General features: G+C 32.1%; 1 protein-coding gene across 1 annotated transcript in view; it reads right to left on the bottom strand.

Moving 5' to 3' along the window:
- Nucleotides 1-13,204, bottom strand: part of TTN (titin) — a 322,989-nt gene that overhangs the window by 119,179 nt on the left and 190,606 nt on the right. Inside the window, 8 exon segments of the mRNA XM_051986127.1 lie at nucleotides 107-385; nucleotides 1,334-1,735; nucleotides 2,446-2,496; nucleotides 7,903-7,992; nucleotides 8,240-8,299; nucleotides 8,699-8,788; nucleotides 10,490-10,564; nucleotides 11,930-12,007. Of these exon segments, the coding sequence (XP_051842087.1) occupies nucleotides 107-385; nucleotides 1,334-1,735; nucleotides 2,446-2,496; nucleotides 7,903-7,992; nucleotides 8,240-8,299; nucleotides 8,699-8,788; nucleotides 10,490-10,564; nucleotides 11,930-12,007 (1,125 nt within the window).

Here is a 13,204-nt window from a genome sequence, read left to right as displayed (position 1 = left end):
GTGTTTTATGTATTATGGCACTACCCAGCTGCCCCATTTTTCCACTCCTACTCCATCATAATGTATGAAAGAAAAAACAAAACAAATTTTACGTGAGATCACTGACCTACTACTTTTACACAAGATGAACACTCGAGATTGTTGGCATTTTCCACAGTAACGGTGTATGTTCCAGCATCAAAATCATCAGCATCATTAATTGTGAGGGCACGAAGCAAACCAATGACACCTGGTACAATTTTGCCAGGTTTCTCCACAACAATCTTTCCATCCTTCCTCCAGACCACATCTCGTTCTTTGTTTAATTCACAGCTCAAGTATAATGGCTGTCCTTTAACCACAGTCACCTCTTCTTCTAGTGTTTTTACAAAACGGACAGGCAGTTCTGTGGAAGAGAATTTAAATATTGTCATCTATAGGTTTTCCCCAATTAGAAGTATTCTCTCTATATATAGTCAGTCAGTTAACTAGCATTTATTAAGCTTCTGTTTTGTATCAGTGTTGGGGGTACAAAGAAAGGAAAAGAAAGCAATCTTTGCTATATTTCTATCACCAGCAAACCTCCCTCCTCCCCCCACTCCTCTTCTTCTTCCTTCTATTCCTCTTCCTTTTTTCTCCTCCTCTGCTACAACTACTACTACTACTACTGCTGCTACTACCATCACTAGTATCACTTACTACTTATCCCACTATCATTACTTAATATTACTAATACTGTTACCACTACTGGTGCTGCTACCACTACTACTGACTAGCATTTATATAGCACTTGCTACGTGTCAGACACAATGATAAATATTTTCTCGTTTCATTTTCACAATAACCTGGGAGGTAGGTGTTATTAGTATTTCAATTTTATAGATGAAGAAATTGAGGCAAAAGGATATTAAGTGACTTGTTCAAAATCACAAAGCTATTAAGTGTCTGAGAATGGATTTGCACTCAGGTCTTTCTGACTTATGCTTAGGTATACTGCCCTGGGGGCCTAGCTACTTTTAAGGAATTCACAGTCTAATGAGAGATGCAAACAAGTACATACAAACAAGATAGAGTGATAAATTAAGCGTAATCTCAGAGGAAAGGTACTGTAGTAAAAGAACTGGAAAAGGCTTTTTGCCTTATTATAGTTTTGTATTTTTGGGTGTATATGCATGAATATGTGCTTGTACGTATACATATATGCATTATACATTTAATTATATGCATAATATAATTCACATAAAAGGTGAAATCCTTGGAAAATGGTAATCATGTTGTTCATAATTATACCTTAAGTTGCCACAGAATTCTGGAAAAGCCAAATTTAAAGAATGTTAGAAATGCTTATAATTACCTTCAACAACCAATTTTGCTGTAGAGGTCTTTTCTTTATTTCCCAGACGCAAAACACAAGTGTATTCACCAGCATCTGAAAGTTGGACATCAATGATGTGCAGTTTCCTGTCTTTACCATCTGCGATGAACCTGTGCTTGGGGCTTTCACGAATATTGTTCCCATCCTTCATCCAGGTGGTGATGGCAGTGGATGGGGAAACAAGACATTCAAAGATAGCAGAGGAACCAACAGATTCTGCTTCTGTTAGGACAATGTCTTTGATTTCTTTCACAAATTTTAAGGGCACAGCCTTGAGTTGGTAAGTGAAAGGGGCCTCATCAGGAGGCTTCTCGCCTCCACTTCCTGGTCTTAGCTTTTTCTTTTCCATTTCTATCGGAGAAGGTGTCTTTTTGGCCACACCTAATGGAGAGAAATACAAAGGAAATAATTTTCATTTAGAGATTTGAATGTATAAAGAAGTTGGGACAACTGAGCTGAATATAACCAGGGTAGGGATCAAGTACCCAGATTCCAGTTTAGGGAAAATAGTGCCAAAATTGCAAAAAAAAAAAAAAAAAAAAAAAGAGAAAAGAAAATTCAGTTAGCTAACTGAAAATTCACCTTCAATTTATGTTATTTTCCAGTGGGAAGGATAATTTGATTAAAGTGTCTAATATGTTATCTGTCAAATGTAAATATCATGAATAAAAATGTACATGTTTCTCTTATGTATTATTATCTGTTAAATGTAAATATCTTGAATAAAAATGTACATGTTTCTTTTATGTATTTATTTCATTGAACATTTACAGGACTATGTGCCTAATGCTGGTTTTGTCCAAAAGGACATTTTTCATCTCATATATTACACAGAATTCTATAATTTGTTAGATTCAGATTCTTAAGCAGATTCAGCAGAATAAGTTGTCTCCAAGCAGATGGGATATCATGAAACATCATTTGTAAGAACCAAAATAAAAAGTAACCCAATTCTGCTGAAGTAACCCAACTCAGCAAAGATGAATATGAATCAATGGCCCTTGGTCTGTGTGCATGAAGTCTGGGAATTTCTATCACAGTGAATTACAAAGTACAAATAATAGGGTTTTTTGTTTGCTTATGTGTTTTACCTTTGATAGGTCCTTTAGGTTTGGCTGCTTCCTCTTTAGGTGCTTTGGCTTCTGAAGTAAAAAATAAAAAAAAGTCAGAAAAATCTTGAATTTCCTTCTAATTGGCAAAAAGGTGACAAACAGCATGTTCTTCATAATATATATATATTTACACCAAAAAAAGAACTTATTCAAATATTTATACAACTTATAGGTAGAATATTTTTGATGCTGCTAAAAAGTATATTTTGGGATCAATTTGTCTAGTCAAAAATCAACATTTGTATATTAATTAGAAGAAAAAAATTGAAGCTCTGAACTTGAAACTAATTATTTTACTTAGCATATTTTTCTTCCTACTCCTTTGAAACACACACACAGAGGCCCTGTAGTATAGTAGATAAAGAAATGTGCTCAGAACCAAGAAAACCTGCATTCTACTGTTTTGGAAGTTTTATCTTTGCCTTAAGTGGGAAAAAGTTGTGTTATAATCTGTTGAATTGGCTATAAGGGAAAAAATATTTCTTTTCCCTTTTTTTTTTTTTGCTGAGGCAACTGGGATTAAGTGACTTGCCCAGGGTCACACAGCTAGGAAGTGTCTGAAGCCACATTTGAACTCAGGTCCTCCTGACTTCAGGGTTGGTGCTCTATCCACTGAGCCACCTAGCTGCCCCGAAAAAAATATTTCTAAGAAATGCCTCTGGGAAATGCATCACAGTAAAAATCTATGCCTTAAAATGATTCCATGGAGAGAGTATTGGACTTGAAGTTAAAAGCTTTGGAGTTTGAGCTCTGGCTTTGCCATTTCTTGTTAGTGTGACCCTGAATATATCTATGCCTTGCTTTTTCCATCTATCAAAATGAGGGCATTGGACTAGATGATCTCAAAGGTCTCTTCCAGTTCTAAGTAGCATAAGCTTCAGAATCATGTTAGAATAAATCATCAATGTGTTATAGAGCAAAATTAGAGATTGTAAGGAGAAATTAAAAGATTACCACTTTGAGCAGGGAAATTTCTCTGAATGTTATCTTATGAGTGTACTTATGAAGATCTCGTTATACAGTCGCATTTCATGAATAGTTTTACTTGAAGAAGGAGCTAAATTGCTGGACATTTTTAAGAAGTCTGGGTAAGGAGACAGAGAGAATTCACCTACAATAAATGAGTTCTCTCCCCTCCCCTAGTGGCAGAACTCTGGAATAGCAAGTACAAGAATTATTCAACTTCTTAAAGATTTCATTTTCTATACTATGTCTAAAAAGACCATTTTTGTCATACATCTTGAATCCTTTCTCTCTTCTATTTTTGAAATAAAAAGCATCTCTTTTTCAGTCTGTAACATTTAGCTGGTCAGGCAACCTGCCAAATGAGCCATCACTGTCTTTATCCTAGACATGCACTTCAGATGGACATTGGGGTCTAGAATTTTCTAATAAGATATCCAGCTTCTGAATACCATTGGGGAATGTGTTCAGTGCTTTCAATTATTCCTAACAATTGTATACTACAAAAGCCAGTCTCTGATGGAGTATCATGAAACAACATTTGGTAAAAACCAAAATAACAGGAAACCCAAGAGAAAATGGAGATGCATATGGTGAACATAAGTATATTATAGTGTATTAACCTCAATGACTCACTCATAGGAAATGACATTAAAGACATTATAAAGGGCATCTTATGGTTGCAAAAGGAGGTTATATTGTCAAGTAGTGAGAATAAGAGACATGAGGTCCTTAAAATATGACATTATTCCTTCAATAAGATATTCTAGTTCAATGGTCTTAGATCATCTAGTCCAATCTAGTTTATCTAGAACACTTGTTACATACTCTATGAAGGATTTATTTATCCAAAAAATAAAGATAAGAATAACATAGGATGAGAATAGATGCAGAGGAATTCAGCTTTCTATTGGAGGAGAGGATATCCACATAAATGAAATTATTGAAGCACTTCTCCATAAAAACAATTTCTTCTCTCTCTACTATACTCCTGTAGATCAGCATGAAGTAGAAATAACAATCATTGATTAGAAGGAAAGCAGCTATTCTCATAAAACTGCTCAGATATTTTAAGTTTTGGAATGAAAAAGCAGATTTGAAATTGAGATGAAAATTTCAATTGTAACTTTACTATAAATAGGTGCAATAAAACTCATTTTGGGAAGGAACAATGCAAATCTATAAAGAAAAAACCCCCAGAGATTATCAAAATAGGAAAATGTCCATTTGAGTCTAGATTTGGTGTATTTTTAAAAAGGTGACTAGAAAGAGATTCAATTTACAGTGATTTTTAATTGCATTGATAATCATTAAATGAGAGTTTACACAAATAATCAGTATTTTAATGGTTATTTTTAAAGTCTTAAAATCTAACATTTGAAATCAAATAAGTTGTATAAATAAAATGCATGACAATGAGGAAAGCATTGAAATGCTTTCACTGAGTTAGCAAAATTGATTATATCCCATTAGTAACAGTTTTACTTTCTCCTTTTGGTGCTTCTATCTATGGGTTTTTGTTGGACACAGCTCATCATGCATCTTCAGTGCAAATATATATGTTCAAGCTACGTGAAATGTGGGACATCAATTTTTCAAGCAATGAAACAGAAATGAATTGCAAGATGCCAAAGGATAAAATTTAACACAAAGCAAAATGAAATGCCAAACTTAACTAAAAGCATAAAACCTGGCTAATGAATCAAGTGGACAGAAATAGGACAGAGAATATTTGAATGTGAATAAGACAATTACATAGACAGATGAACAATGCTGAAAAACATGACAAAACTGATAAATGAACACAAATGGATCAAAGGGTGATCCTCTCCAAAACCCAAGCATGTAGGATGATCTCTTTGCATGAGTTTGGGTTAACCTTTCTCACCTCGCCTTTCATCAGACTTTCCCTTGGGCAGTTCATAGTCTTCCCAATCCCAAATATTTTCTGAAAGATCATCAGAATCTTCTGAAAGTTCAGCCAATTCCAGTTCCCAATTTATATCCTCTTCTTCCTCTTCTGATATACTCTCTTTAGGATTAAAATCTTTTGTGAGTTCAGGATCCTTTTTAAAAACTGTATATTCTTCTACAGTGAAAGGAGTCCATTTACCTTCAAATGTCTTCACTTTAAGAGTTTCATTTTCTTCTTTCTCACTTTCAGGCATTTCATGAAATACCTGAATGTTTTCCTGAGTTTTCTGCCTTGTAACCATAGACCAAGAAGGAGAAACTGCCTTTGGAGATTTTGAGCTCTTAACATCACTTGCATCATCTGATTCTTGAACCTGTACTGTGATAGGCTCATCATCTTGTTCATTCTTTGGAATTATACTTTGTTTTGGCTCTGGTTTCCATTTGTAATCTAATCTTATATTTGATTTTGCTGGCATTACATCCCCTACTATTTCTATTGCTACAGCTGCTATATTTTCACCTTCTTTCTTTACTTGTGCTTCCATTATTGACTTGGCTTCTATTTCCCCTGTATCTACTTCTCTTCTCTCTTCCTCTTCTTTCTTTTTCAATTCAAATGCTTTTTTGTCTTGCAAAGTGATTTCTATTTCCTTAATTTCATCAATAAGATCTTGACTTTCTTTATCTAAATCTCTAGCTCTGTCCAAATCAGATATTGTTCTATGGATTTTATTTTCAACTACCTGGTCAATTTCTTTGATCTTTTTTGGATAATTACTTAAATTGTCCCTATGAATGCTGTCATATTTCATCTGGCTAGAATCATCCTTCATTTTTTCTAGAACACCAATTTTCTCTCTTGTTTTATGAAGGATTTGAAGTGATTCTTTAGAAATTCTTTCTCCTTCAAGTTTTGCAATCTCTCTCTTTTCTTGAGGCACAGCAGCTTTATATCTGAGGTTGGATTTCTGTTCAGAGGTTACATCAACCTTTTCAGAAGATTTCAGAATGTGTTCACTTGGGAGGATCTCATCTGTTTCTTTTAGTGGATGTTCTCCAGTCTCCTTGGACAACTGGGATTCTCCATCTTCTTTATAAACATATATTTTCATTTTCTCATTCCTTTTTTTTGAAGTTCTTTCATCAAATTTAAGAGGTGTACGAGTGGATTTGTATTCCCCTTTTATTGTCTGTACTCTCCTTTTAGCTACATGTTCCAGGGCATTTAACACTTTTAGTGCTATTTTTGAAGGAATAGGAGCTCTTTTCTGTTCATATTCTTTATGGGCAGAAAAAAATCCCTTTTCCTCTTCTGATATCCTCTCAGATGATTTAATTAATATGTTTTTTTCAGGCATTTCTTCTGCTCTAAGCCTTTCAGATGCTTCAGATTTCATATTGTCCTTTATATAAATGTATTTCTCACCTGTAGGGGACACCTCTTTTCTTCCAGATATTTCAACTTTGGTGGCTTGTATTATACCTTTCTGCTTTAAAATGGATGGTGCATCATGTTTTTCTGCACCTATAAAGGTGTCACATTTAAATTATAGAAGTCAAAAAGTAGAAAAATATTCTATAACCATAAGTATAAGGAACAAATATTTTAAGATAAAGATTTCAAATAGAACCTGGAATAGAAAGAACATAGAACATTTTTCCCCTTCAACATCACACAGGTCACAATCATGAGTACATTCAAGCCTGCTGAACTTTTCCAAGGATGTAGTGATAAACTCAGAAAATTTTTCTTTTTAGAAACCAGAGCAAGGCCATCTTGATTCTTAAATTGTTACTGTTGACAGACTAAGAGACCATCTACAAATATGGAATTCTGAAATCTAAATTTCAGAGACAGTATAAAAAGAAGCATAGAAAGAAAAGAACAATTTGAAGACCTGTGTTTGAGGATGGGGCTCTACTCTGTGATACAGAATAAGCTATTTTTCTTATATGGCCTCAGTTTGCCCATCTCTAAGATGAGAAGCTAGGAAGAGATGATCTTTGAGGCTCTTTCCATTTTAACAGTTTTTTACATGAACATTACCACATCATTTTGAGTGATTACATAGGGAAAATTACTAATTGTATCATTAATTGTTTAATGTCTCATGTCTAAAGGTTTGAAAGCTGAATCTTCGGAGTTTTTTTTTTTTTTTTTTTTTGAGAAGTGGGCCTCACAGAATGAGGATGGGGAAATATGAGATGCATTATAACTTAAATATATATATTGTCCTCTTTCTGTAAAGAAGAGGACTTTTTCTCTGGCACCTTCACCAGGAGTAGACACATTCATTACTCACTTGAAAAAACATACACAAAAACCAATACAACACAATAATGTACATACTAGCCAAGACATAACAAAGACGACTTAAAAAAGCCAAATATTTAATATTTAAATGTAAAGATAAGATATGAAAAACTTTCATAAAATGTGCTTAGTCAACACAAACCTGTAAAGAATACATGAATTTATTTGTTATTCCAATATAATAAGGCCTGTCCACTTCTCACGGGTAAGAGAAAATCACTTTATCAAAGCGACATAAATACCTGCTTTCTTTCCAACAACTGGAACTGTCACTGGGGTAGGAGCTGGCACTGGTGCTGGTGGTGGTTCAATAGGCTTAGCAACTTTTACTTCTGTAAAGAGATTTCCATTCCATTAATTTTATCTGTGGTCACCTCATGAATCCTAAACTGATATTTTAGTGGTCTTCCTACATATGTCACCAGAGAAAATCAAAACTTCATTTTCACTTAGCAAAACATAAAACCATCTGTGGTATGTGATTTTTATTCCTGTCCTATCCAGCTATGAATTGTTTAATATTATTATACAAAAACGTGTAGGTATATGGAATTTGAAAATTTTAATGTAAGTTCTTACCTGGTGCAGGTTTTGGTTCAGCTGGTGCAGGAAGAGGTATTGCTGGTTTGATTTCAGCAACTTAAAGGAAACCACAAGATAAAAAAGGTTACCACAATGCTCCCCAGAAGCCATAAAGCAGAAGGAAAATAGGAATTTGAAATATCTTGGTTAGGGCACATGGCCTAACATCATTTTACCTTTCATTTAAACAAAGTAAAGAGGAAAAGAAAATGTCAGAAGTAGCAAACTAACTTTTAGCAGTGTAATTTAACTTATTTCACTCAAATGTACATCTATATGTTAGTTAACATGTGGCATAATTATTAACCCATCAAAAATGAGAGCAAATATAGACAAAGTTCTAACTTAGTGTATGTATTAATTACTTATAACTTATATAATGGCATTTTTAAAGCTATATCTTTTCATGAAACATATAATCACATTCTAAGGATAAGTAAATGTCAATGTTTGTACCTTTTGTTGGTTCTGGAACTTTTCTTTCTACTTTGGTGACAGGCGGGGGTCCTTCAACTTCATCAATAGCCTTCTTTGGTGGTTCTGGTACTTTAAAATAGTAAATGTATCTTTCAATATAATTTTATATTATTGACTAGAATTTAGCAGAAATATTTTATTAAAATATTAAAAGCAAAAATTGTATTGTTTCTATGGTAAGGAAACAGTTTTTCCTTAATTTTAATGGGGCTTTTCCTTGTTTCTGTTATTTTCTTTCCATGTTGTTTTCTACTATAGCTTTCGAAGATTTTTGTCATTAGTTTGCACTACTAAAGATCAAATATCAAGATTAGGAATAATGTCCACCATTAACTTCCTATAAGTTTTCCAACTATTTATTGGGGCTGGAAATTTATTGGTATTAGAAATACCAGAAATAGCTAGAAATCCTAGAAGAAAAAGGCAACTGAAAAAAATAGATATTTAACTTTTTGTCTGGTTTTACCCATAATAATAGAAACAGTCCAAGGGACCGAATGATTTTGTAATGTTTTGAAATTGGCTTATCTTTCTTGGGAGAGTCTTGATTTGATAATTTTTATTCTGAAGCCACTTGTCTTCAGTGTTCAGCCCATGACAATTGTCATGGATTAGTGAGGGAATAGACTCCATTGTGAGGCTGCCAAGTACTTTAATCCTGGTATTTAATGCAGATGAAAAGAAGAGAACTAATAGCAAAGTGTATGTACAAAGTTTGCCATAAGACTTATTGATGGTTGAATGAAACATACTTTTTTAAATGGGAGTTTTCAGGGCCTTGTAGTTATATAACTACAAGTTTATAAATCACAAATGTAGGGAAATCAACCAACATATAAAACCCAGATCCACAAGCTAGATAAGAGCTATACTATGAATTCCAATTATACTTCAGGTCATTTCTTTACCAAGATCATCCATCCAAATCAATATGAGAATTCAAGTTTGATGTGGAGAGACTACTGAGAGACTAGTTAAATTCTAAACTAAATCACTTTTCAATAGATTCAAATGTTCAAATAAAACTAGATTAGTCTCTTGAGGGTCCTTTAGATGAGAAACTAATGGTTAGCCCTTTGGAGACTCTTACTTAAAAACAAATATAAGTAACATTCAGGGTAAAAAAACTAATAAAAATAATTAAACTAAATATGGGCTGAACCTCTTATTTGGGTGCTCTTTAGATAATAGGTATTTTTCAAAATTGACTTGGAGCAGAATATTGTGGTTCAGCCAGAATCTGAGCAACCTTTGGAAAATGAACTTTGAAAAAAAATTTATCTGAGCATTTTATCCACTGAATTTATTAAATTTCCCCTGATACTGCTGAGTTTATGACCTCCTAAAATTCCTTAAATCTACTCAGGAACAGTTTATCTGATAAAAATTCAACCTTATATGTTGGCCAATATAATCTTAGTGCTAACCCATTGAGACCTGGGCATTCGAAAGCTACCATTAGAAGTATAATTCCATTAGAAGTATAATTCACTTCAGTGAATTAAATTGTTTTAGTCGAACTGAAGCAGTATGGAAAATAATAACAAATTCTAAAATATTAAAAATATAAAAGCACAGATATGAAAAAAATGGAAGCAGAAAGCAAATAATGGAAAAGCATGAACTATGTTACAAATGAAATAATGAGCAGTGGATGACAATAATGTTTACATTTGATTCATTTTATGTTTACGAGATAAACCTTTTATATTCTCATTTTGTTAAAAAAAAATCATGTTCACAAACCATCACTAAATTTTTTCTTCCTACCTGCAGGTTTTTTAATCTTTTCTACTTTTTTAGGCTCTACTTTAGGTTCTTCTTCTTCAGGCCTCTTTCTAAGAACTTTAAAGACAAAAAGGTTTATTTGTAAACCATGAGGTGATCATGAAGACTAAGATGAAGTTCACATATAATGTACAAAGCACAGGGAAACAGACAGCATGCAACTTAGAGCCCTGGAATATATAGTTATAACATAAAGAAAGCCAAAGGAATAATCATATTTATATGTCATTCTTCTAATTAAATACTGGAGAGAAAAAACTCTCCAGTACTATATTAATTTAAACAGCACCACATTCTAAAAATATTTTAAAATATTAATTTCTAAAAGAAGATTCTTAATAAGTATTAGTGGTGTTTGTATAAGGGATACAATATAATGGATTCCTTGAGGACAGTTTTCTAATGGGGTTCTTAACTTGGGATGCATGAACTTGTTTTAAAAATATTGTGAAAATTATTTTAATATTATTCAAATCAAAATTTCAATCCTGATAATCTTATACATTTCATTTTATGTATTTAAAAACATTATTCTAAGAAAGGGTTCATAGACTTTATCTAATTGTTAAAGGGATCTATGCAGTGGTAAATGTTTAACAACTGGCTCTTGGGGGGGGATATACACATACATGCATATATATTTATATATGTGCATATATTCATATGCATGTTTACATGTATATATGTATGACATGACTTTAAGTTTAGTTTGCATTATTAACATTTTTCCATCACTTAAGTCTAGACAATCATTAAAAAATAATAAATCAAGACTTGATTTGTAGCATTCGCCAATTTCCAAGATATCAATGTTCATACCAAAAATGTAAAACTCCCGGATTCATGATTAAAAAAAAGTTAAAAACCCCTGCAATAAGGAAGCATAGGAACCAAAACTATGAAAAATTCTCCTTAGATCTTGCTTCTTTGTTTTAACAATGTGCTGTTAATTTAAAACCATTTTACAGATAAGAAGTGAAGGTTAATTATATTCTAGTGTTACTCAAATTAGGTTTCCTCAGTCATTCTTTAACACTTATGCATTAAATTAATGGTTAGATATTTTTAATTGAATTAAATATTCTGCTCTATGGATTTATTTATTAGATGCTAACACTATAAATAATACACTTCTCATTATTATTAGTTGATAACATTATCATAAATTTAGAGACTTTAATTTTAGTAAAAAGATATCCTAATATTGTAAACTGCAAAAATTTTGAAAGTCCACAAAGATTCTGTCTACTTTAATGATTTTTAAAAAGCTTATATTTTACAATGTTAATTTAATATCAGTTTAATTCTAATTTATTTCAAATATCAGAAAATAATTTTTTAAAACGGACAGAAAAATCTTTGTAAGCCTTCAAGTCCAACTTCAGAGGTTTCCAATTTGATATGATGCTGAATATACTATACCGCTTTTCAAAACAACTTCTTCCTTTGGCTTAGGTTCAGGTTCAGGAAGTAATTTTCGAACTTTCTTTTCACCAGGTGCTTAAAAGAATATGATTGCAAATTGTGAAACGATTTTAGAGTACCGAACATACTCAAGAAATAATATTCCCTAAACAAATTGTTTAACTATATGTTATCAAAAGCAATTATTATATACAAGTATAATTGACATATACAATAAATATTATGTTTTACATTGTCATTTGAACTTTCTCCTAAAAATGTCCATTACCTATTTTTATTGTGAAATTTCAGACATACTAGGAGACTGATAATTACATTAAAATACTAACTTTCTGAATTCAACATGATGAACGTGAGGTTGTATGCTTATGACCATAATGCAGTATGGTAGAATTCATAATACCACACAAAATTTGTCATTGTTAATTTTGTTAAACTTCTTTTTAAAAAGGTTTACTCTTATGTTTCAGGTTGGGATAGAGATGACTCTGGACTCATTCCCTAAGGTTGGGTCAACTAGCTAAAAGTTCTCAAGATTCTATCAAGCTTAACAAACTGAGTATGGTAGAGGTGACATAAGTTACCTGCTGATCGAGGACCAATTTAGGTACAGAGCTAGGTATAAAAAGATTTGTCACCAATGAAATGTAGAACATCAGGTAATGAAAAAGAAGATCTCTCCCAAGGTCTGAAATTCTGTGTTTTAAGAGTTCTTTGTTTAGAAAGGGCTAAATTTAATCTAATATTTTAAGTTATTTGGCATGAAATTTGAGTCACTGACCAAGGCATGAATTATGAATTTCTATTAGGTATTTGCTATTTCATGCTTCAGATGAAACATTTCTGTTTTATTAAAAAGTACTTAGGTGATTAAAAAGGACCTTTTTCATTTTTAGTATAATTTAAATATATATAAAATCCATATATAAATGATTATTTTAAAAGAAATTACTTGTAACAAACAACTAAATATATTTTATTAATGTCATATAAGAATACTTTTAGACTTAAAATAAATTTTTAAAAATTTATAATGAAAAAATATATTATCCTTTAATAACTTTTTCATAGAGCTTGATTTGAAATTCTTTTTAACACCAAAGTAGTTTCATGGTCAAACATGATGGTGAGCAAAATGATTTTTATTCAATATAAGGTAGACTTAGAAAAACGCATTTTGTCCCTTCTTATAATTTACATTTTTGATGGAGGTGAATTTTATACAACATAAATTCTTTTAATGTGATTATTTTACTGTAGAAATATTAGTGA

This window comes from Antechinus flavipes, chromosome 3, assembly GCF_016432865.1.
Source record: "Antechinus flavipes isolate AdamAnt ecotype Samford, QLD, Australia chromosome 3, AdamAnt_v2, whole genome shotgun sequence".
NCBI lineage: Eukaryota > Metazoa > Chordata > Mammalia > Dasyuromorphia > Dasyuridae > Antechinus > Antechinus flavipes.
The sequence above is the reverse complement of the archived record's forward strand: the minus strand, read 5'-3'. Positions and strand labels throughout refer to the sequence as shown.